At 46.1% G+C, this 24,522-nt stretch overlaps 1 protein-coding gene across 3 annotated transcripts in view; it reads left to right on the forward strand.

The window, feature by feature from the left end:
- FRMD5 (FERM domain containing 5) overlaps positions 1–24,522 on the forward strand; it is a 138,777-nt gene that overhangs the window by 104,417 nt on the left and 9,838 nt on the right. For all 3 annotated transcript variants that reach the window (XM_035131945.3, XM_035131943.3, XM_035131944.3), the window contains exons 2-8: positions 8,188–8,292; positions 9,714–9,756; positions 11,430–11,508; positions 17,832–17,929; positions 18,505–18,628; positions 19,442–19,529; positions 23,030–23,118. In XM_035131945.3, coding sequence (XP_034987836.1) covers positions 8,188–8,292; positions 9,714–9,756; positions 11,430–11,508; positions 17,832–17,929; positions 18,505–18,628; positions 19,442–19,529; positions 23,030–23,118 — 626 coding nt within the window. The remainder of the gene's footprint in view (positions 1–8,187; positions 8,293–9,713; positions 9,757–11,429; positions 11,509–17,831; positions 17,930–18,504; positions 18,629–19,441; positions 19,530–23,029; positions 23,119–24,522) is intronic.

The raw sequence follows: 24,522 nt of genomic DNA on the forward strand, positions 1-24,522 counted from the left end.
TAAAATGAAAAATAGCAATCCCAGAAACCTCCTAATCTGGATCTTTCATAAGAATGCAGAGAATTCCTTTGAGGACACATTCTTAATGATTAATTTAAAACCTGTTTAATTCAAGTTAGGGAGATCAAAGAGGAAACAATTTTATGCATATCAATGTTTGCTTTTTGACACTGGAACCTCATTTCTCTGCAATTCAGCAGGATGCGGTTTGACTTGTTTTCTGTGATGTTTTCTCTGTTGAAATTGAAATGGAAAACATCTTGCAGGCATCAGGATGAACTCCGAGCATCTTCCCCCTGCAAATCCTTTTAAGAAACATTGAAGCAGGTTGGAGAAGAGAGTACGGGCTGCTGCCTGCTAGTGTCTGTTTCAAGTGGAAATCCTGCTGCCTCTGGTGCCTTCCTGGGTTATTAGCAGCATTTGCTGTCACTACAGTAAAATACTATTTAAAGTTGCTGCAACAATATCAGAAGAATCCAGCTTTCAGGCTTTGCATGGCTGCCCAAGCAGAGAGAGAGAGAGAGAGAGAGAGAGAGAGAGAGAGAGAGAGAGAGAGAGAGAGAGAGTTCTCTATTGAACGAAGCATAAAGTTCTTCATTATAAGTTTAGATCAAATTTTCAAGAAGGTGCAAACGTTTGATTTTCCTCCACTTCCGGGGATCTTGCTGTCTGCATGCGGAAATAATGGGAAACGCTACCATTTGTCATGGCAAGATAAAAAACAATGTCCCAAGGGATCCTGGAGGATCCTGTCCACCCTCCTTGCTCAGGATGGAACTACTACAGCATCCTTGACAGATGCTGTCAAATCTCTGCTTAAATATTCCCAGTGAAGAAAACGCCATCACCTCCTGAGCATGTCTGCTCCATTGCTACAGTAGGTGACCCCTCATAATACCATCTATTTCCTCCACACTGTTCATAATCTTATACATCTCTGCCATTCATGTGGAACTGGCTCTGTTACAGGTGCCACATGGTACCCATTCTGCATTTGTAATAAATCAATATTTTCATAGGGAAGTACTTAACACTTCGGAACTCCCTGCCTATTGACATCAGGCAAATGCTTCTGCTATACTCTTGTTGCCACCTGCTAAAAACATATTTCTTTATAAACATGCCTATCCAGATATGTAGAATGTGGATGCGTGTTTTAATTCTTTTTGAATGTTTTAAGTAGTTTTATTTTTTTATGCTATTGTGAGGTTTGTTTGATTTTACAATCGGGCGGTGATGCCATTTTATTTATTTATTAAATAAATAAATAAATAAATAAAGGCATTGATTGCCCTCTCCTCCATGTATTTGTTCAATTCTCTTTTAGAGCCATATGGTCTAAACCACTGAGCCTAGGGCTTGCCGATCAGAAGGTTGGTGGTTTGAATCCCCGCGACGGGGTGAGCTCCCATTGCTCGGTCCCAGCTCCTGCCAACCTAGCAGTTCGAAAGCACGTCAAAGTGCAAGTAGATAAATAGGTACCGCTTCGGCGGGAAGGTAATGGGCGTTTCCGTGCGCTGCTCTGGTTCGCCAGAAGCGGCTTAGTCATGCTGGCCACGACCCAGAAAAACTGTCTGCAGACAAACGCCGGTTCCCTCGGCCAGTAAAGCGAGATGAGCGCTGCAACCTCAGAGTCGTCTGCAACTGGACTTAACTGTCAGGGGTCCTTTACCTTTTTAGGTTGGGTGGGGTACAAATAACATTATTATCGGTGCTTTTCTTCTAGGAAAAAAAAGTGCCAGTACTGTGTACCCTTGAGTACCCCCAAGGGAAAAAAGGCACTGATCATCATCATCATCATCAAACTTCTATAAATGTCACCTCTTACATGCCTTTTCTCTAAACTAAAAAAAAATCCTAAAAGCTGCAACTTTTCTTCATAGGGGAGTCATTCCATCCCCTTGATCGTTTTAATTACTCTTAAAGCCTTTCCCATCTCTGCAATATCCTGGGGCGACCAGAACTGTGCACCATATTCCACATGCAGCCGCACCCAACATTTGTGTAGCAGCATTAAGCAGCCCTTGCTAAGTTTCAGCATGTGCTTCGGAAGGCTGTCTTTGTGATCTCTGGCAGGATGCCTGCTGCATTGCCTCCGTGATAACGCACAGCCACATCGCACGTGGCGTAAGGTGCCATTGTAAAAGTGTGTGGTGCCCATTAGGGGCTGCTCATCCGTGAAGGGGGGTAAGTAGAGGCAAGGTGGAGATTCACAGCTTAATCTTTGATTGATCCAACAACCCCAAGGTTCCACATCATGTGTCAAAAAAGAAAATGGGTGTCTTGTTCTAACAAAGCCTCTTGAACCAAACCATCAGACAGTTTTCAATGAAGGGATTGATGTACATAAACAGAGATGTCCGTGTGTGAGAGACGGGGGCAGGACGGGGGGAGAGGCTGCTTTGACAACAGCACACTGGTTCCAGCGATGCTGCAAGGAGTGAGACAGCGCAAAAACAAAACTATGCCGTGTTAAATACCTGAAACGAGGTATTGATAAGGTGAATAATACTAAAACTCAACTAATGATTACTCAAAGAAACATAATACAGTAGGTTTAAATTTCCCAAAAGAAACTACAATATAGAAAAGACATGAATATCTCAAAATAACCTCTAAATAAAGTAAACCTTGACGAGGTGCCGGCTAAGTGACTGGAAAATCTCAAAAATGTGGTTCTGTGGAAAGAGGCGAGCCCTTGTGGCCCCTTTTTCCAGCAGAACTCTGCCTTCCTCTTCAAAGACACTTCCAGGTCAGCTTGCAAAGAATAGTTGAGTTGGAAGGGACCCTAAGCCCCTTCCTTGGGGAAAGGGTCCCACAAATGAGGCCACCGCAGATAAGCCCCCTTTGAAAGGGGGGCACCTGAGTAGATTGGGAAACCAGCCATCTTTTAGGTACCCTTGTTTCAAGTCTTGATGGGTTTTCAAATACAAGGCTAGCCCTTTGATTCTAGGATATTGGTTCAGCTGGATATTATTAGTGGCTTAAAGGAACGAGATGCTTGAACTTTAAAATGTCTCCTTTTCTTTCTCATAATTGCTTCTCTTTCTCTGCAGCAAATGATCAGAGCAACAGTGGAGAGGCAGGTCCATGCATCAAGGGACAGGGAACCTGGCACCTTCTGGTGTGCCCTGCTGGCTGAGGCCTGGGGGGTGTTGAGGCTATCTAGAGGGCTACTGATATCCCCACCCCCTGCTTTGCTGCGTTTGACTCCTGTCAATGCTGCTGAGTGCTGGATAACAATCTTGTCTTTGAAGGCAAAGGCTGGAGCAGTGAAGGAGAGCATTTGCCTGGGGCTGTGTGATGCCTGCGGGTGGGAAGCAGGGCAGAGGCCAAGTCCCTGATGATCAAATTCTTGCAGCCAAGGAGCAGCCTCCTCTCCTGTCCTCCTGAGGCAGCTGCAGCTTACCTTTGATTTTGCTAAGGACACATTTTGCTGGTTTTTAGGGGGCTGCAGCTTTGACAGCTCCAAGAGTGCAGGTGCTGTGTGCATGTCTGTGTTTTGTTGAGCACATTTTGGCCCTGAGCATCGGCTAGAGGAAGCTAGCCTGGCCCAGAGGTCTAGCTAGCCCTCAGCCAGGCTCCATACCACCATGCTTCTTCTTGCAGTCGTGGTGGCCTTTGTGAAGCTTGGAGAGTTGTTTGCAAAAGGTCACCTCTCTCAGTGAGCAAAATGGGAACGTAGCGGAATCAAGCTTGTCATTGCACGGCAGCCGGAATCCAGGCAGGGCTTGTTGTTGATTCCAGATGCAGTGACATTTAGCGGCAGAGACCCCGGAAAAGCAGCTAGTGGCCCAAGCCACCGGGGGGGGGGGCTCCAAGTCACATGGCACAACTCACCATGGCTGGAGGCTGTTTGATCACTTGAAGCCCAGTTGCTCAGTCCATGTGCAAGAAGGAGGGGAGGCACTGATGCCACCAAGCCAGCCAACACTTCCCCATCCCAGCATGTGCTGTGTGAAAGAAGCAGGATTAGGTCTCTTATCAGGTCAGCAGCCACGTGTCCCGCGAGATGAGCCCCACATTCTGTCTTGGGTCACAGCAGCCAACCAGGGCCCTTTTGCTTTTATAAGCACTAAGAGAAGACAGGTGGAGGGGCATGATTTCTGGAGATCCTGGCTTGCATTAAGACAGCACTTTGCTGCATGTGTGTAGAGGAATCGTGGGGAGGATTCCGGCTTGAGGATCTTGCTAGACGCTGAACCAAAAGGAAGTCAGGCCAAGTGCATTAATCAATCAATTAGCACAATTAATCAGTCCACTGGCTGCAGACGCAAGCTGTATTTTCTGTCTTCTCCTGGCCTCTTTGAAAGGGCATTTGGCGCTTTCATGGCACAAAGCGCTCAGAAGTATCCCAAACAGGTTTCCAGAGAGGATTTTGTTTGGAGTTAGCTGCTGCAGAGAAATGTTGGTTGTCGAATGCACCCAACTCCCCTGGGTGTGCATAGGATGGCATTTTAACTTGGCTGTGAATCACTGGACTGATTTAATAGAACACCATAAATTGCTTGGAAAATACAGGATTTCCTGGATGGCAGGTGGGCACAGGATGGAGGGAGCCAACAAGGTAGGCTCAGGGCTGCAATTCTCCATAAGTTAGAAACTGAGGCAGACTAGAAGGGCCATTGGCCTGATCCATCGGAGCTCTTCTTATGTTCTTATGACGGGCCAAAGGCAACATTTTTGTGCATTTCTCTGTCTGTTTTTTGCCTCTGGTATGTGGTCCCAGGTTTTTGCCTCTGGTATGTGGTCCCCAGAAGATTGCCTGGAAGGGAATGTGGCCCTCATGTTGGAAAAGGTTTTTCTTCCTTTCCCTGTGCTAAAAGGTTGGTTGTAAATTTGGGCTTCCTTTACCGTAAGATAATTCTAAATACCAGGAACCTGAACTCGTGAGTTCAAAAGGGAGGGGGGTATTGCTGTGTGTGTGTGTGTGTGTGCGCGCGCAGAGAGAGAGAGAGCGCTAAACAGGCAGCTCTGAACGTGTGTGAACTGTGAAGTGCCACACTTAGTATCGGTGGCCTCTTGACAAGGCTTCCTCTTCCCCAGCTGATCTTCCTCCTTTCATTTCTCCTTCCTTCCTTCGGGCAACAGTGAATATTCCTAACAGAGCTTGAAATTAAACTCAATCTTTATCTCGGTCTGCTGCACTCTCCGTCTTGCAGGGACATTGTCGAGGGCGCCCTGAAGGGAGCTGGGAGGAACAGGAAGGAGCTGCTACCAGATTCCCCAACAACAGCAGGGAGATGCACCCACACTGTGGGGGCCCTGCAAGGGCCTGGGAGAGGGTTGGCAATGGGTTGCCCTCCTACCTTCCGTGGTTGCTCATAAAAATGGGATGTCTCTCATCTAGACAGAGTTGATGGGAGGTTAATGATATTGTAGAGTTGGGAAAGGTTCAGATAAGGGCAGCCAAAATGATCAAGGGGGTGGAGCGAATCTCCTATGAAGAAAGGTTGCAGCCTTTGGGAGATTCTAGTTTAGCGAAAAGACAAGGAAGAGTCAACATGATAGAAGTTTATAAAATGATGCATGGCATGGAGGGAGTGGGTTGAGAAACACGTTTATCGCTCTCTCCCAACACGACTTAGGACATCCAGTGAAGCTGAATGTTGGAAGAAAATCCTCTTTAATGCTGCTCATAGTTAAACTATGGAACTCCCTCCCACAGGAGGCAGTGATCACCACCAACTAGGGTGGCTTTAAAAGACACACATTCATGGAGGAGAGCACTATTGATAGCTTCTAGTTATGTTCTACTCTTAACAGTTGGAGGCAGAACCGCTTCTGAATATTACCAGTAGTTGGTGGAAACTGCAGGAACTCTGTTCGGCCGCAGTGAGAACAGGATGCTGGACTAGATGGGCCATTGGTCAGAAATTATGGGGGCTGTAGTCCATCGATATCTGGAGAGCACCACAATAGCTCCCTGTTGTCTAAAAAGTGTAGACAGTGCCAACTAAATCTGTTCAATTGCTGGCCTTCTTAACAGGGATTAAGTGCTAGTTGGGTGTTTGGCATTGGAGAGGAGACGAGGAGTGATGTGGTCTCTGCCAGAAGGAGAGCTCTGCCTCCGGTGGGCAAGAGGCAGGTGGAGGAGAGATGCCAAACATGACAGCGGACAGTAGAGGGGTAAAGGAGGAGAGGAGAAAGTGGGTATTGTAGAATTAAGGAGATGGAAGAGGTCATTTATCCACCCAGCAGGTCTTCTTGAAGGATAAGGATTCTGCAGAGCCTGGAGGTTGGATATATTGGCATTGCTGTCAAATGCTCCACCATCAACAGTGCATTTATCCCTTTCTTTGCCTGCTGGAAAACAGTAAACCTGACATTTGTAGTTTAAGCACTGATCTCCCTTGATTCTATAGATTTGTGTAATTAGTTGTCTGTCGCCAACTCCAGATCTGTTAAGAACATCGTTCTGCCCATGTGCAAGAGGTTGCTTCAGCACAAGGTGGGATTTACCAGGAGAGATGTCCCTAGCCAAATAATGGTCTGAAATGGCTGGTTAAGCCCAGGGAAGGTGCCTCAGAGGGTTCCAACCTGGCTTTAGCAAAAGCTGCTGGAGGTCCATGGTCCCTTTCATAAGCCCAGGTGCCCTGGGGTGGGACTCAAGCTATCCTGTCCCCTTGTCCAGATATATCAGTGATTCCATATGTCATAGGAAGCTGCCTTATGCTGAGTCAGACCTTTGGTCCACCTAGCTCTGCGTCGTCTACACTGACTGGCAGTGGCTCTCCAGGGTTTCAGGCAGGATTTTTTCCCTGTTCTACCTGGAGATGCTGAGGATTAAACCTGGGACCATCTGTTTTTTTTTTTTTAAAAAAATATTTTTATTAATTTTCCAATTAAAACCAATTATATCACATTCAATATTTCAAATTATACACATATATATATCAATCAAACCGAATGTTATGCCAAATCATCTAAAGAATTTTTTATTTGGGTTCCCATGCTTCAAGAAATTGGGAATTCCTCGCAACTGTCCACTGCCGTCTTTTTTCTAAAGTTCAAATCGTCCTCCAAGTTCATAATAATCCAGATCTTCCCCTTACAGTCACATAGATGTTTTCCACTTTCATCCGATTGTTTCCCAGCTGCTGAGATAAATATCAAACAAAGTTTCACAGATGTTCTTTCTCCTGTGTGAGTTAATCAGTCCAGCCTCCCCATAAATCTTCTTAATGGAGCTCCCTGTTGCGTCGAAGCTGCACGAAGCAGCGCCATCTTAAAAAGCTCAAATCACTTTCGATTTCTCTCATAGCCATGAAGATTTACGATCATTATAGAATTTACAGCTTTTCCAGGCAGGAGACCCAAACATCAAACCATAAACTCTTGGTAAATTAATGGATCTCCTTGCCCTATAGCTGAACTTAGCTTCAGGTCGCTGCTCCAATTTAAAGTGCGTCACAGCTCATAAATCCTCCGAACGCGTCCAGAACTCCTTCCGTCCGACTAGGGGGGGGCTTTTCTCATCGGCAACTCCACATCTTTAAAAAATATGCTCAGTAACAACAGTTATAAAGTTCAACTCACACAGTCTTTTGCTTCTCTTTCACTCCAAACAAGCCAGGACATCGCGTCCGGGAAGGTACGAGGCAACAATATGAAGAAAAAAAATAAAAACTCACTTCCCTTATCGCTCCGTCCCCATCAATCCTTCTTCCAGATGCTGTACAATCTTTGACTCCTCTCCCTCAGCAGCATAAATTTCTCAGCAGTAAACAGCGCTTCTTCCCCTCCTTCTGAAGTATGTCCATAGATTTAAGCCTAATTATCTTCTTTAACCATGGAAATCCCCGCCATGCAGATTAGCGTCCGGGAGTCCTGGCCCTCGTAAGTGCTCAGCCCAAGCTCCCCCCACTCCAAAAACAGTCGGAGTGGGTCTGGGGGCATCGCGGGCCAGCGGCCCCTCTCCGTAACCCCCGGAGAGGGTAGGGGGTTGCCATTTACTCCCCTAGCAACCGCCAAATTCCTTACGAAGGTCAGAGAGATGGAAAACAGGTCCGCCATTCCTGCAGGCGGAAACCGGAACCTCAACCTGGGACCATCTGTATGCAAGGCAGATGCTCTGTCACTGAGCCCTTCCTGGTTCATGAGCAGTACGTGTTCAGGCCATTCGGTAACAGTCACAGTGGTGGCTATTGTTCCCTCTCTGATCAGAGTCCTCCCTTTGTTTTGCAGAGAGATGCAAAAGGGCAGTACCTCTTCGACCTCCTTTGCCATCACCTGAACTTGCTGGAGAAGGACTACTTTGGGATCCGCTACGTGGACCCCGACAAGCAACGGGTGAGTCCTGCGGAAAAGGCCCCAGCAGGCCCAGCTTTTGGTCAAGCTTCAAAACCTGGAGTAGGAGTTAGCAAGGCCTGGTGCTGCAGCGAAAGCGGAACAAATAAATTATGCAGAAGCAAAAGCACTCTATGCAAATTGGCTGGCTTTGCAAAATTTATTCAGGGTGCAAAATCTGACCTCTTTGCTCTGCAGCATGGGGCTTCTTGGTTGCCTGCCATTCAACTGTGAGCCAGCCCTTCACTCCAGAGAGAGAATGCAAAATGTGGATATAGCCCCAACTCCTGCTTCCTGACCATGGGGGTTGGGGGGGGGTTCGTTGAGGCTGGCTTTGGTTTTTCCAGTTTGGTCCTCTGCTTTCCCCTCTGCAGGGAACCTTTCCCATTGCTTGACTTAGTTGTCAGGGTTTATATTATTAATTACATTTATATCTCACCTTTCATCCAAGTCACCCAACTTGCTATTTTTTAAATGAAAAGCAGCCCTGGGATTGCTGCACATTTGATCAGAGAGAATGCATACTGTACCCCCCACCCCTCCCCACTGGACATTTTCCTACTTAAAATCCCCATAGCTGCTTTTGCAGCAGTGGGGAAAAAAGATAATTGCATCTTTGCTTTCATGGATGGAAAAACAGTTGAAGGGATCTCATTTCGAACAGGAAAAAAATGGCCCATGCGGAAAAGGTTTGTGTGCTTATTTATTTAAAGCGTTTTACATTGCATTGAAAAAAGCTCCCAATAGCAGATCAGTAAGAAATGAGACAGACCCTGCCTTCAGGCTTTCAATCTAAAAGATGTGATATGAAAGGAAAATGGGATGAGGAGGGAAGAGAAAAACCAATAAACTTAATCACTGATTTTTAAAAGTCTCATAGTGGTTCCTGTTGGGATGGGCACAGCTCAGGGAGGGGGGGAAGGAGCCAAAATGAGCTGGTCTCTAAGCAGAACTGATACAGTGGCCCTGCTTCCCTTCTCTCCCTCTATGGAAGCCTGATGAAAGAACTGCTGATAGTGACAGTTGAGGGAGAGGAAGAGCCAGACACAGCTGGTCTCTCAGCAAAGCCAGTGGAGTGGTCCTGCTTCCTTTCTTCTGTTGCAGCCTAATGGAATGGTTGCTGCTACTGTAGGTGGTAGCTGGGGAGCCAAAGGCTGCTGAGCTTCCAAGAGATCCAGTGAGGTAGCCATGCAAAGCTGTGCATCTTTTCCCCGTGGCCGTTCCTCCAATCAAAGTTGCAGGCTGCCTCCTTAAAATAACACAGCAACATCCCAGTAAGACTGCCCCTGAAACTCGCCCTTGTCCATCTAGGTTAGGACCCTCTGTAATCCAGTTTGGTTGTCTGCATGAGACCCTTCCCACAGGTTTTGTAACTAGTGCTTTGCTTCGCCTCCTTTTGAAAACTGGTTTCTTCTTCATTTCAGCACTGGTTGGAATTCACAAAGTCTGTTGTGAAGCAAATGCGATGTAAGTATTGCCTCCTTAAGAGAGCTGAGACAATGAAGCGGCCCCTGGTGTGATGGAGGGAGCAGCTTTCGATTCTGCCAAGGGGGTTGGGGTGGCATGTCTTTTTGTTGCAAAGTGTTTTTGAGGTTTTATTACAATCAAGTTGTATTTACATTTTGTTCAATTACTAAAATAAGATACGAGGAAAAAAGCTTCTGCACTAGTCTGGACAGGGCTTTATGGAGTGACTCCCCTACAAAGAAAGCTTGCAGCATTTGGAAAATTTTAGTGCAGAGAAAAGGCAAATGATAGGTAACATGGTAGAAGTTTATAGTTAGGCATGGTATGGATAAAACAGATAGAGAAATATTTTTCTCCCTCTCATAAGATTAGAACTCATGGACATCCAATGAAGCTGAATGTAGGAAGATTCGGGGCGGATTAAAGAAATAACTTCTTCATGAAGCACATAAAAGGAAGTGTGTCTTTATGCCGCACACAGTTAATGTGTGCAACTCCCTCCCTCAGGAGGCAGTGATGGCCACCTAGTTGGATGGCTCTAAAAGAGGATTAGACTAGGCATCCCCAAACTGCGGCCCTCCAGACGTTTTGGCCTACAACTCCCATGATCCCTAGCTAACAGCACCATTGGTCAGGGATGATGGGAATTGTAGTCCAAAACATCTGGAGGGCCAAAGTTTGGGGATGCCTGGATTAGACCAATTCTTGGAGGAGAGGGCTTTGGGTGGCTACTAGCCGCAATGCCTGTGCTGTGCCTCCAAAGTTGGAGGCAGTAAAGCTTCTGAATACCTGTTGCTGAAAACCAAAGGAGGGAAACCTTGTGCTCGGATCCTGCTTGTGGATTTCCCATGATGGGCATCTGTTTGGCCACTGTGAGAACAGGATGCTGGACTAGATGGGCCATTGGCCTGATCCAGGTTTAAGACTCTCCTTGTGCATGGATGTCCTCATGGGAAATCAAACTTTCCTGGTATTTTCTATGCACCTTTGGACTTTAGGAGCTACCACACTTGCTTCTAAGGAACTAGTTGATCCCACTTCTCACACCATGTATTATTCGACTTGACCTTTTTCCTGTACTGGTGTTTTTTTTAAACCACAAACTCCAAACAAATCTGTCTCTTCCTAATAACACCACTTTGTTGCACAGAAGGCTCATTCTTTCTTCTGCACATGTGGCCATGAGTTGTATGTGCACTTGTGTCTGTGTCCAAGGGCAAGATTTCCTCGTCATAAGCTTCCCTCTAGTTTCAGCCATTCAGTTTCCTTATTAGACATCTTTTTGGGTGTCCAATTCCCAGCCTAGGTTTTTCCTTTCTGCTCTTCAGCTCCCAGAGCGGCTTGCAGATATCAGCGAGAAGAAACCCTAAGCCCTCTGGCTTGCAGTTGAAAAGTTATGGCACAAAAGGAAAGCGGGTTGATGGGGAGGAGGAAATAGGCGCTTTTTCTTAGTACAGAGTTGTTGCAATGACTTGCTAGAGTGGTCATTACAAAGATGAGTTTGCACCAGGAGGAAGAGTGTATTTGCTCACTGGAATTTGAGTGTGGGAAGACGGAGTTAGGGGCCAGACAGGCTTCTAACAGGCCATGGGTGGTGGTGGTGGTGGTGGGGAGAGAGACTGTTGTTGATTCTCCAGCTGATATGCTAATCATGATGCTGTTCTCTCCTGCAGCACAGCCTCCGTTCACCATGTGCTTCCGGGTGAAGTTCTACCCTACCGACCCTGCGGCCCTGAAAGAGGAAATCACCAGGTAAGGCAAGGGTGTGTGTGGAATGCCTCCGACATCATTGGGTCTGATTGTGATGTGGGGCTGTGGAGGATCCTTGGCCATGTTGCAAAGGGGTCCCCACTCAAAAGACATAGAAAGTGTCTGCTTATTGAGACATTGTGGAAACATTAGAATCTGCCTTATACCTAGTCAGAACTTGGGTCCATCTAACTTAGTACTGTTGACCCTAGAAGCCTCTGGGGTTTTAGGCAGATGACCTTCCCAGCCCTACCTGAAGGGGCTCCTTCTGCATACAAAGCAGGTGCTGTGCTGCTGAGCAACCAACTCTCCCATCCAAGGCACCTTTATTTACTGCTGTTTGGTTCACCAAAAGCAGAGTCCCAGATTTTCCTGATGTTGCCATTTTGTAGAAAAAGAGCTTTGCGGAGCCTTGGAAGCAGATGATCCACTTAATCCGTTTTCCTGAACGCAAAAAAATGCAGACTGTTATTTGACAGTCAGGACACTGTGATTTCTTTGCAGACTCCCATTGTGCCAAGTCAGCTTCTCTGATTGTAAGAGGAGAGCGATTTGGCTTCTTCTCAAACTGAGAAATTGTCTGTGGCGATGAGCTCTTGCTCATTTGTATAGCAGGAAACAAAGTCATGTCTGGGATTGTAAAGCTGCACTCTGTTTCCTAAATTGGAAGCCAGGTTTTCTTCTCTGCTCCTCTTATTTTTAAAATCTAGAAGACTATTCTGAATTTTCCAAAAATGTAGGGCATAATGTTTTTGATCAATCTTCACCAACACTTGCTCTCTTTTTTTAAAAAAAACACCTGAATGCCACTTAATATTAATTTGCAAGATAGGATGTTCTATAACTGTTTCTGGGAGCCCAGATGTCCTTCTTAAAAGATGACAGAAAAACGTTAAGAAAAATAGTCATGGTTTTGCTTGAAGGAGGGAAGCAAGATGCTCATGAATCAATAATGGCCACCTGTTCTCTATCTCGCTCTTCCCTCCCCGATTTCACACTGTTCTACTGGGCTGGGCTGGCTTCACCTGGCCTCCCCTGACTCTTCCTCCAAAAAAAGCCTCTTGCAAGATTTAAACTCTCTAAGGTCTTAGTCCAGAATTAGAATGCCATACTTTGGAACAGGGAGTGATGTATTTTGGCAGTGCAAAATGTCCAGTACTGAGTGCCTCAGGGTGAGGCTTTGGCCAGCTGTCCTTGCTCCCAAATTCATGGTCCTCCAACAGGGATAGGCAGATCCTGTCCTTTTCAGTTTTTCTCTGTTTCTCTTTTTTTTCTTCTAGTATTGTCACATCAGTTTTTGATATATATTTTTAAAGGGTAAATCCAGATTAAAGTGGTGGCAGAGGGAATTATGGACTTGGGTTTTTATGCATATAGATGCTGCAAAAAACAACAACAGACCTTACATGAATGAGGAGCCCCCATCTCTCGGTAAACACCTGCCTGGAAGCTCCCTGAGAGTCCCCTGGGGTTGTCTAGTGGGATATGAGCCTGCTCAATCCTCGTTCTAATCAGCCTTTCTGCAGGACTGAAGCCCAAAAGGGTGTAGAGGGGGTGTTTGGAGCCTCACCAGAGAACTGCTATTGAATTGCTACTCCATTTTCAATGATGACTGCACATAACTGCTCACTGAGCAAGTGCAAGGTTCTGTAAGTCATATACATGTAAAGTTCATGGAAGTTTCTGGAAAGAAGGTCTTTTACCTGTGTGCATTGAGAAGGTGGGTTTTTGCAGATGCTCACCATCATGATCAGAGGTGGAGCATCAGCTTTGCTTCCTTTCCCCCCGGGCCAAGAATCAGAGCGGCAGGCAAAAGTCTATTTTGTTCTGAAGTGGGGCTTGGTTGGGGCAGCTTGCAGCCAGTGCAAGTGTAGAAAACATGGATTTCGGCCATTTCAGGTGGTCTGTAAATGCATTAGATGGAAGGATGATGCGGCCTGGGGAGTCTTGAACAGCAAAGTTGATGAGCTTAGCTTTTTCCTCCCCTAAACAGCTGCCAGGAAGATCTGAGCTATGGACCTCTGGCTTGGGTCGGTTAATTTGGGGATCTAATCAGGGTTGAAATTTGCTCACTACTAGTGACACAGGGGCACAGGGAGTAAAGCATAACGACTTAACTCCACAGACTCAAGGTTATAACTGAAGAAAATCATTGTGTTTATTGTTGTACAATGCCCCAATTAAAAGAGTTTATTTCCTTTCCCAACTGAAGATTTGGTTTCCTAGCCCCCACAGCCCATCTGCTGGCGAAACATAATTTCTAAATTCCATAGTTCATTTCTAATCTCTGTTATTTTGTAGTTTGCTGGGCACTATGGGATAATGTCCTGCTTTACCCAAACAGCTGAGAGGGAGCAGGTAAATAAGAGATGAGGCCAGGGGCAAGGGAGGGAGGAAGGAAGGAAAGAAAGAAAATGATGCTCTGTACCATTTTCATCATGATCAGGAACTGGACCAGGAGAATATTAGTTACCTAGGTGAGCCCAAGTGGGATGCAGGCTGTGGGTTACCAAAACGCATCTGGGGGAGCTCAGTGTGGTACACATGGTTCTTTCCTTCCCCATTTAATCTTCACAGCAGGCCTGTGAAGTAGGTTAGGCTGAGAGGGACTGGCCCAAGGCCACCCAGTGAGCTTCATGGCCAAGTGGGGATTTGAACCCTGGTCTCTCAAATTTTAGTCTGACATGCTAACTACCATACCACTCTGGCTGTCAGTATTTTACCGATGCTATGATGTTCCCTTCAATAGTAGCATCATCCAAGATGCCACACAACTGTTACCTAGAGTCAGCAAAAAAAAGTCAAGCAACCCGTACAAAGTAGTGCAGAGTTTTGTTTTTTCATTCTTCCCACCCATTTTAGTCCACCATGGCTGCTCATCTGTTGCAGTTGATGGTTCTTCAAGCCTAACCGAGTGCAGAATAATAGGGTACAATCTGGGAGGTAGCAGCTCGGTTTGGGTGCTTATTTGGAAAAAGTGCACAACTCCCTTCTCCTTAGAATCTGCCAGGATGGATCCCAGACTTCCTGCCCTGTTTGATTTGCAGATTTTATGGTAAATGCTTCTTTCAGCAACTGCTGCAATGTGCATTAGGGTGATGACTTTTTTACAACCTCATTTCCCTGTATCATAATTTGATGAGCTTTCATTAAAGATTAGATAAAATCTTACTTTCAAAGAGATTTGATTAAAAAAACCTCACACACAAAATGATTTTAAAATTTTTATCAGTTTTTTGACCATTTTTGAAGTCACTGTAAGCGGATATAAAATTGAACCCAAGCTTTAGAGTCACATATATACAACATTATATAGGGTCATCAAACACACAAGGAAGCTTTTTTTAGCTGCAGTAACAGTATAGACGCCGCTAGAGGACGATGTTTTGCTACCTCTCCTGTAGGTTCTTTCCCCAGCATGTCCGGCAGGGTCTGCTGGCTGAGTTTTGAGGTCCCAAAAAGAGGCTTTTACCTTGCGCAGGTGTCACATTTGTATACCCCAGGGGTCAGCAAACTTTTTCAGCAGGGGGCCGGTCCACTGTCCCTCAGACCTTGTGGGGGGCCAGACTATATTTTGAAAAAAAATATATGAATGAATTCCTATGCCCCACAAATAACCCAGAGATGCATTTTAAATAAAAGGACACATTCTACTCATGTAAAAACATGATTCCTGGACCGTCCGTGGGCCGGATTGAGAAGGCGATAGGGCCGCATCTGGCCCCCGGGCCTTAGTTTGGGGACCCCTGGTATACCCTATGTTGCTAAGAACACTCCCCATTGTGGAATGTGGTGTTGTGTCCAAATTTGATACGAAATATATATAGAATTGTTAATACAATTTTATGAAATGGTAAAACGTAATACAAAAAAATAATAAACGGTGTGTGCGTAACCTTTTTGAATATTTCAAAGGAATTTACCTCATTTTAGTCATTAATAGGCAAAAGTTCATCCATTTGTGCTACAGCAAATAATTTTTGAGAAAAAAAGAAAAAGTCATCACCCTAATGTGCATCCATTAGGCCTGGATTTGAATGTGGAATGGCCAGTGGGAGGCATGGCTGGCATTATGTCCATGTTTGATATGCTAATCAGGACTGCTCAGAGGTCAGTGCCTTGACAGTCGTCAAAGATAATAAGGCAAATTGAAATCCCATCCAGAAATATATTTGGGGAGGCAATGGAAACCCAACCACTTCAGGTCATCAAAACAAATTCTTGCAATCCGAGAATTTGCGGAGTAAGAGGCTGAGTTGCTGCAGGTGGGGGCTGGAGCCAGTTGCTGCCCTGGCTCCCGGATAATCTGGCTTTACATATTTTTTGGCTGCCTGGCCCCCTCTCTTGGCATATCTCCCTCGTGCAGGTGAGGAATTAGATTACTTTCTGTGTCCCTGCAACCCAGCAATTTCTGCTTTTCATAGCCAGGAGATTTTAAATGGGGGCAAACCTAATTTTAGCTGGCATGTCTGTAAGCTAATTCATGTCATCTCTCAAATCTTCTGGGTTGGAAAGTCAGAGAATGTAACAAATGAGAAAGTAGGAATCAAAATGGTTAACTGCCTGGCTGTTGGTGAGTCAGTTCATTTCAGCTGAAAAATATGCCATTTCTTAACGATATCTCCAGTGAAAGTAAATACAAGAGTTTCTTAATTCAGTTTTATTAAAGAAAGATGATTATTTCTGCTTTTAAAACTATTTATTTTCTGGAACGCTTCAAATCAAAAGGGAAAATGGCACAACTGAGCACTGATTTCACTAGGGCAAAGCAAGGACCAGGGCAAGGTAAAACGTCTCATTTTAATAAGCAAATGAAATTAAAGTGATCAGTGCTTCTGAAAAGGTTGGACAGCAATCAGGTGCTCAGAGGAGGAACAGCTCTTTGGGGAACTGGATTGGAACACCCTAGGGGCCCCCTTTGCTCCTGCCTTGACTTGTGTTGCTCAATATTCCATTGCAAAAGTGCAGGAATAGAACAGTGTGCATCCAACTGTGCATAGACCTGTCCTGCCTCCCAGTTGTTGAAGAACAGGAACCCAAAGAAAGATTCTTTCCAAAGGCAGGGTGGTCCAGCACGTAACCCCCGAGGCCAGTCTTGGTGGCTCTCCAGCTCCCCACCCTCTACCTCATCCAGGGCAACACAGCCAGGCTGGAGGAGACAGCAGTGTGTGTGTGTGCTGCCGTTGAAGGCAGGCTGCTGCAGCTGCTGTTCCTCCTCCTCTGCTGTTGGAGGAGCTCTGCGCAGCCACCAGGCTGTGCTCTCAAGCCCATCATTGCATGGCTGCATCACCAGGCTGACAGGGTTCTGGAGCACTGGAGCTTCCCGGGATGTGGGCAGTACAGAGAAGAAGCATGGGGTGGGTGTGTCTCTGTGTGTTTCAGTATGGAATACTTTGCTTGCTTTCTTGCAATACAGAGAGGTCTGAGATTTGGGGTGCACCGATTGGTGGGGGAGAGAAAGGAATTTTGGTGCCGAGAAGCATGGGGTATGTCTGTGAACAAGCATTTTCAAACATGAACTTCATAAAGTCCAAAACTCTAAACAGCAAGACAATTCACTCAAGATTTGCCTGTGGACGTTGATCAAGATGTGAAGAATTCTCTATTTCGGGCATCCCACTGATGTCTGCATTGTTAACAAAAATGCATGTATCTGCGTATTAAATCTGTTTAATAAATAAGTGTTTTAAATCTTATTAGTTTTTGTATCTAATTAAATCTATTGTTCTATTTAAATATATATGTTTAATTAAATACATTAATTGTATATGTCTTATTATTTTTAACTTTTAATTCAGTGTGTGGCTGCTGGGTTCTCTGTCAAAGTGCTCTTGCAGCCCATTTGGTCTGGGAGGTTGGACTCCCCTGCTTTAATGCTTAGATTGGTGTGATCTACATGCAAATTGCTGAGGCACAATGGGCAATACAGAGTTAATAAAAGGCACAGATGCATAAAGGCAGGTGATCTAACTACCCAAATTTCTCCCATTGCCACCAACCTTGGATAGCTTTAAAAGATCAGATGAATTCTTGGAGAGGGGGTATGGCTCTGCCTCCATGGTTGGAGACAGTGATGCTTCCGATTATCAGCTGCTGGAAACTGCAGGAGGGGAGAGGGCTGTTGCACCCAAGTCCTCCTTGCAGTCTTCCCTTTGGGGGCATCTGGCTGGCCACTGCGAGAACAGGAGGCTGGACCTTTCTTCTGTTCTTTATTTCTGCTGCTATGAAGCACCGCTCCTTGTAAGAACTGTGTAACGGAAGCTACTCTAGGTTGGGTCTAATGAGAGGCGTCACTGACTCCCTGTTTGCTGTGGTTCTCTTGTCAGGTATCTCGTCTTCTTGCAGATCAAAAGAGATCTCTATCACGGCCGCCTCCTGTGCAAGACATCAGACGCCGCTCTGTTAGCTGCCTACATCCTTCAAGGTAATGCCTCTTGGCAAGGTACATTTGCTTTCCATGATAAGTACTGATGGCATAATTTCATTTACAAGGGCACCGTGCACAGGAATGCCATATGGCTGCTGTCTTGGGCTCCTGCTTCTGGGCTGTTCTGCCATCCGGAGCAGGGATTGGTGGAATCCTATACGTCCCACATTGATGGCTACTAGCCATGATGGATGTTATGTTCTGCCTCCACAGCTGGAAGCAGCAATGCTTCTGAATACCAATTTCTGGAAGCCGCAGGAGGGGAGAGTGCTCTTGTGGTCGAATCCTGTTTGTGAGTTTCCCACAGGCATGTGGCTGGCCGCTGTGAGAACAGGATGCTGGATTAGATGGGTCAATGGCCTGATCCAGCCAGGCTCTTCTTGAGAGCACCAGCTTGGGGAAGGCTGTGGCATTTAGTGCTCTCTGACTTGACTTGCTCCATATACTGAAAGGGAACAGAGCAGCCCTTGCCTGGGCCTGTGGCTGATTCCTCTCTCTCTCTCTCTCTCTCTCTCTCTCTCTCTCTCTCTCTCTCTCTCTCTCTCTCTCTCTCTCTCTCTCTCGTCCTTCAGCGGAGATTGGCGACTATGACCCCGGAAAGCACCCTGAGGGCTACAGCTCCAAGTTCCAGTTCTTTCCCAAGCATTCAGAAAAGCTGGAAAGGAAGATTGCAGAGATCCACAAGATTGAGCTCAGGTGACCTTCCAGCTCTGTGCTTTGTCTGGATCCTTACTTGGGGGCAGGCGGTGGGTACGCAATCCATTCTTAGGTCTGCAATGAAAATTCATGCAGACACAAATCTGCCCTGAGATGGGGTGTGCCTGGGGGGGTCAGTGCATGGGGTAGTGGCCATCCACCTAGGCAACTCCTTCTGAGCTGTCCCTGTTTCAGGATGATACCTGAAATGCATGGAATTTATTTATTAATTAATTATGTTTATTAGTTGCCATGTGCCGGTGAAGTAAAAGCCATCAAACAATCCCAGCATAATAAATCCAGCTGTTAATAACTAGAACAGGAAGACCTAAGTAAAGTTTTATAAAAGAAAATTAGGCCAGTTTGCATAAGCATATTTGCAGCAGCCGTGTGCTGAGCCCCAGAGGGTCTTAGATGCACAGTTGGCCTAGCAGGGCTCACTCTCTTGGGTGGGATTCCTCAGTTGACCCTTTGGGTCCTTTCCAACTCTACAATTCTAGGATTCTTCCAATGCACAGGGCCCACACTGGCTAAAGTGAAAGGCCACAGGCAGACGACAGAGGTCAGCGACCCAGATGGGTACCCTGGGACTTCCTCAGGGTTGCACCTTGTTCTTTAACAGCTGTGTGACAGGCAGAAATTCAACAGGCACCATATGGCTAAGATGTGAACTTTTCCTCCCCCCCCCATTTCATTTCAACGATTTGTACACGACTTCATCGCCTTTGTCTCTTTACCTATGAATGTAAACTGGGCATGTTTTGATTCAAGCTGATTGCCCCCATTTCCCTCTCCTCCCCCCCTCTCTTCCAGTGGTCAGACACCAGCTACTTCAGAGTTAAACTTTTTAAGGAAAGCTCAGACCCTGGAGACGTATGGAGTTGACCCACATCCGTGTAAGGTACAAAGCAGCAACCTCCCCAAGACTCGGCGGTGCCTTAGGGAGATCTCTTGTGGGATTTCAGTCACTTCTGCACGGAGCTGTTTTCTAGAAGTAAACTGGCCTTGCAGGTCAGTAACGGAGGAAGTAGCTGCTTCAAACACATACCAGTTGGCCATGCAACCAGAGAGTAAAACAAACCACAACTTGGTGGCTGTATCCATCTTCCTTTGAAAGTCCATCTTCCTTCCTAGGCCCGGTACTAATGGAGACCAGCCCATGGACAGTTTGGAGGCCATAGGAAGCTGCCTTAAGCAGAATCAGACCCTTCCTCCATCCCACCCGGTACCATCTATAGCGATTGACAGCAGCTCTCCAGGGTTTCAGGCAGGGATCTTTCAATCTCTTCCACCTTACCTGGAGATGCTGTTGGGAACTGGACCTGGGATGTCCCACATGCAAAGCAGATGCCCTTTCCCTCTAGTTTCAACTTGCGATGAGATGGTTTTGTAAAACTTCTATGCTCGGTGGATGTTGCTTTTGGTCTTAGATCAGGCATTCAGGGCAGCCAGCAATGAAGTCTAGTGTTACAATATCCCACAATTCAGCAAAACAGGTTGCAATCAGCCTGAGGACAGAATATTAACAATGACACGAAGACAGTCATAATTTGCATGGCTCTTCACTTTCCCCTAACCAGTGTCATGCCTCCCTTTCCTGTTCTTACTGCTGCCCTCCTAGGGAGCGATCTTCATCTGCGGAAGAAACTACCAGTTCATTTAATTAGGCTGAGCAGGGCAAAGCACTAATTTATCCCCAGGGGGCCCTGGCAGGCCTCTCTGTGGAAGGTGACTGTGGTTCAGGTGGGAGGGGGGGGGAATGTGATGAACGCAAAGTGGGTGCCACAGGTTCTGCCACAATGGGGGAGGAGGGCAAGGGTGCCAAGAGCAGGTTGTGGGGTTCCCCCCAGCAAGGGCAGACAGGCTAAAAATATTTACATAGAGTGTGAAATAAAAGTGTGACCTCATTTTTATGTTAATAATATGGTAATAGTTGTGTCTGTTGAAAATATTAAGATCTTAATGACTATTATCAATAACAGAATTACCCAGACCATCGTTGCTGAACTAACCAGACACTTTGAACGTTAAACTTGTACATGCAACGCAACACAATGAGCACCACACAACAACTTTGTTGTACTTGCACATGAAAACATACGAATGTGACTGCGTTTAATAAGATGAGGCTACGGTCAAAGTCCAAATGTTTGTAGAGAGTCAGAAATGCTCAGGTCACAACAGAAGTTTGCAAAGGCGCTATTTAGAATTGTGCATGCATTGAACACGAAATATGTATTTTGTTAAGAATTGCATAAAACATATTCAAGATAGTTGGGCCCCCTTCCAGACTGCTGGGCCCCAGTAATTTGTACCAGTTTCTCCCCCCCAACAATACACACTCCCCTTGTCAGCCCTGGAGGTGGGGTCTGTGCTTGGTAGACTGTGTGCTCCAATGCAGCAAGCCCCGAGGATCGCCATCAAACCAACTTGCTCCCTGGCATGCTGGAAGCTGCACTGGTCTGATTCTAGCAGAATTCCCCCCAACACACACACACTGCAAAACACACACACACACACACACACACACACACACACACACTATTTACGTGTCCGTGGAGGAATTCCCTTGCAAAAGACAGATGAGTCAACTTCAAGGAATCTAAATTTTCCATTCATTTTCATTTCTGTATTGGCCACAGGTCACTAGAAAGATGAGAAAATGCAGTACATTAAATGATTATTAATGGAACCATCTCTTTGCAGAGTGTTGCAATAGGCAAGAGATAGGACAAACAGTCACTACCATGATCATAGGAAGATTTTTGTGGCGTGAAATTCAGTAAAAGCTGCAGAAGCTGCTGGTTTAAAGAGGTACTTCTAGAAACCCGTTTGCTAAGAAAAAAAGCTAATGTTTTGAAGGTCTGGCCCATCTTCCTCACCTTGATAGCAAATGGTGCTAGAAATTTAGTTCTAATTCATACATAATTTCAGCATTTGAAAAGGTAACGTATAAGAGCCTCAGTTTCTCCCATTGCAGGAAGATAATCAGGTGTCTTATGAAATAATTGGGTGCATTCCAAAACAACTGCTAGGGTCAGAATACACTTTAGCCAACTAACAAGCCTGACAATACGAATTCTCGCATCACAGTTTATTTTTCAAAGCTTTCTTCCTAGCCAGTCTTTTGATCTCACAACCCCTGTGGGGTCCTGGCCCTGGAGCCAGAGGCGAGTGGATGGGCCAAGTCTGAGGCTTACTGTGCCAACATCTGAAGAGCTGGACCAGGCTCCTCATCCTGATACTGGGACCAAGGAGGCTGGTTGTCAGGAGTATGAATGAATCTGGAGCTGGCAGGAAAGAGCCTGCAGAACCCTTGTGGGCACCTTCCTCTCAGCCTGAGGAATTGGGTGTCTCCCATACTACCCGGCCATGCCTGCTAATGAGAGGCCACAGAGAAGTGCCCACCTCCAAGCCAGGGGGTTTGTCCTGTAACAATCTCCATCCTTCAAGCAAGTGGGTGAGCTGGAGGGAAAGCCTCAGGGAGGCCCCAGTTCTTCTCTGACAACGGCTGAGGTTGCTCCCAATAATGTCTCCATCCAGAGCCAGTCCTACTATGAGGGAAAGGGAGGCAGCTGCCTTGGGTGGCAAACGCTGCAGGGATGTGTGCCACGTGGCACTCTCATGCCCTGTTGCCAACATCGAAGTAAAGGTCAACTACCTGAGTGGTTGGCTTTCCTGCTTGGGGTTGAGGAAAGCGCCATTTTGTCCTTGCCTCAGGTGGCAAAATCTCTTGGGCTGGCCCTGTGTGAAATATCCAGCCTGCCTTAAGAGGTGTACCTCATGGCTAGAGAGACATCAGAACAAAAAGGGGCTTGCAAGAGACAGAATAATAAAATTGCAGAGTTGAAAGGAACCCCGAGGGTCAACTGATCCAACCCCATGCTTCAATGCAGGAAACGCAGATAAAGAATTCCTGACAGATGGCCATCCAACCTCTGTATGAAAACCTCCAGCGAGGTTCTAACTATTAAAAACAGAGCAATTAACTTGTCTCCAGGGTGGTCAAGAGGTTATTAGACTTTGGGGCAGTATCCTTGGCTGGCTGGGCTGGAGGGAACAAAGAATATGACCTATATATACAGTAAATTATGTGAAGAGATGATGGGCAAAGTCATTTTTGAAACCAGGAACACGATCCAAGGCACTGAGGGTGTAAAATCTTCTGAAAGGGCAGGTGATGAACTTGCCACTCCTCCGCATGTTCAAGAGGAGAGTCGTGGAATCTGCTTTTGTCCGATTCATTTCCCTGCTGCTGAAAAATGAGATTTTCACACCACAGGCCTCTTGTCAGCTCTTTCCTACACAACAGCTTCTTGTGCCAGTAGATGCGAGTGGAGGTTGTCCTGCAAGCCTTACTGGCTCTGCGCTGTGTGACGAGAAGTTATTGCTCTCTTGCAGGATGTGTCTGGGAATGCTGCTTTTTTGGCCTTCACCCCGTTTGGGTTTGTTGTCCTGCAAGGAAACAAGCGAGTCCACTTCATCAAATGGTGAGTTCTGCTCTGGAACCTCCAGTTCTACCATTCCTTTTTGGGTGGCAATGGAAGCTTTCTCTGATATCACCCTATTGCCCCTCATTTACCCCCTTTGGTGCAGGACAGAGACCCGCTGACTAAGACAGGATCTGACCTTCTAGTTGGCTTGGCATCCCACTTTTGCTCTGCCCTGCCCCTTTTGTCCAGAGTCTGGAAACTCTTCACAGCCCAACTGATGTGTTTTGACAGGGCATGGCTTCTAATGTGGGGGTGGGAGCTTCAGGTTTTGAGTCTTCCTTGCTTCCTATTCTAGTCAGATTTAGCATCCATTCATTCTCCTGGAACCCACGACTAAATTCTACAGCTTCTATTCACACATGATGTGGGTAGGACTTTCTGAGCTGGAACTCACACTCATACACAAACACACAGTTTGTCTAATTCTTGTCCCAGACAAGTACCATTTGCATTTCACTTAGTGGAGACTGCAACTGAGAACTTTAAAAATGGTGAATCGGGGCTGGAACTACAGTCCCCAGAACATGTGTGGGAGGAGAGGCATGCTACTGCTTTTGCTCTACATGGACGGACCAGTTTCCACTGGGCACAAATACTTAGCAACCCAGCATGCAGCTGTTTCCTGCTAAACAATGCAATAGATGCAGAGGGTAGGAAGCTGACTTAGATGGGAGTGGCGGTGGGGGGTGATACCTTAAATTTAAGGAAATAATTTCAGGTATACCGTATTGGCTTGAATATAAGCCACACCTGCAAATAAGCCGCACCTTTAAAATTCAAGGGGGGGGCAGAGAGAGAGAGAGAATACCCAAATATAAGCTGCTCCCTTTAAATTCTGCAGACACTTACACCCATAAATGGCAAATGTTCCGTTTTACTGTATGTATGTTTCAGCCAATTTTAAGCTTCACTTTAACTTTTCATGGTCGGCATTTGGGGGCTTATATTCGGGCCAATACGGTAGCAGGTTTTGGTCCCACCTGCTTCTACTGGACAGCAGTGTTTCTGATGGACTCCCTCAAGTCCTGATTATATTGGAAGACACTTGCCATGGATCCACCTGTTCCCCAAGGGTAGCTGTTGGGTCCCCTTGCAGTTTGGCAGGTGTCCTTCTTGGGGATCATGTGGTTAAAATTAAATGGACAGTCAGCCGGATATGAGACAATGTGACAAGTCAGCCTTTTTATTGTGACAGCGGAGATGTAAAGGGTACTATTAATTTTACACATAGTGTACAAGCATTTTGCTCTGAAAAATCTGGGGCATTTTCAGAAGTGCGGCTTTGAATTTCTGAAACTTCTCTCAGTCTAGTGTTGAGTGGTCACCTGTGCAGTCACACCGCTCTCTGGGCTCCTCACTTGCCCTGTGTCATTCTCTAGGAACATCCCAAAGCTCTTTTCA

This window comes from Zootoca vivipara, chromosome 13 (genome assembly GCF_965207765.1).
Source record: "Zootoca vivipara chromosome 13, rZooViv2.hap1.1, whole genome shotgun sequence".
NCBI lineage: Eukaryota > Metazoa > Chordata > Lepidosauria > Squamata > Lacertidae > Zootoca > Zootoca vivipara.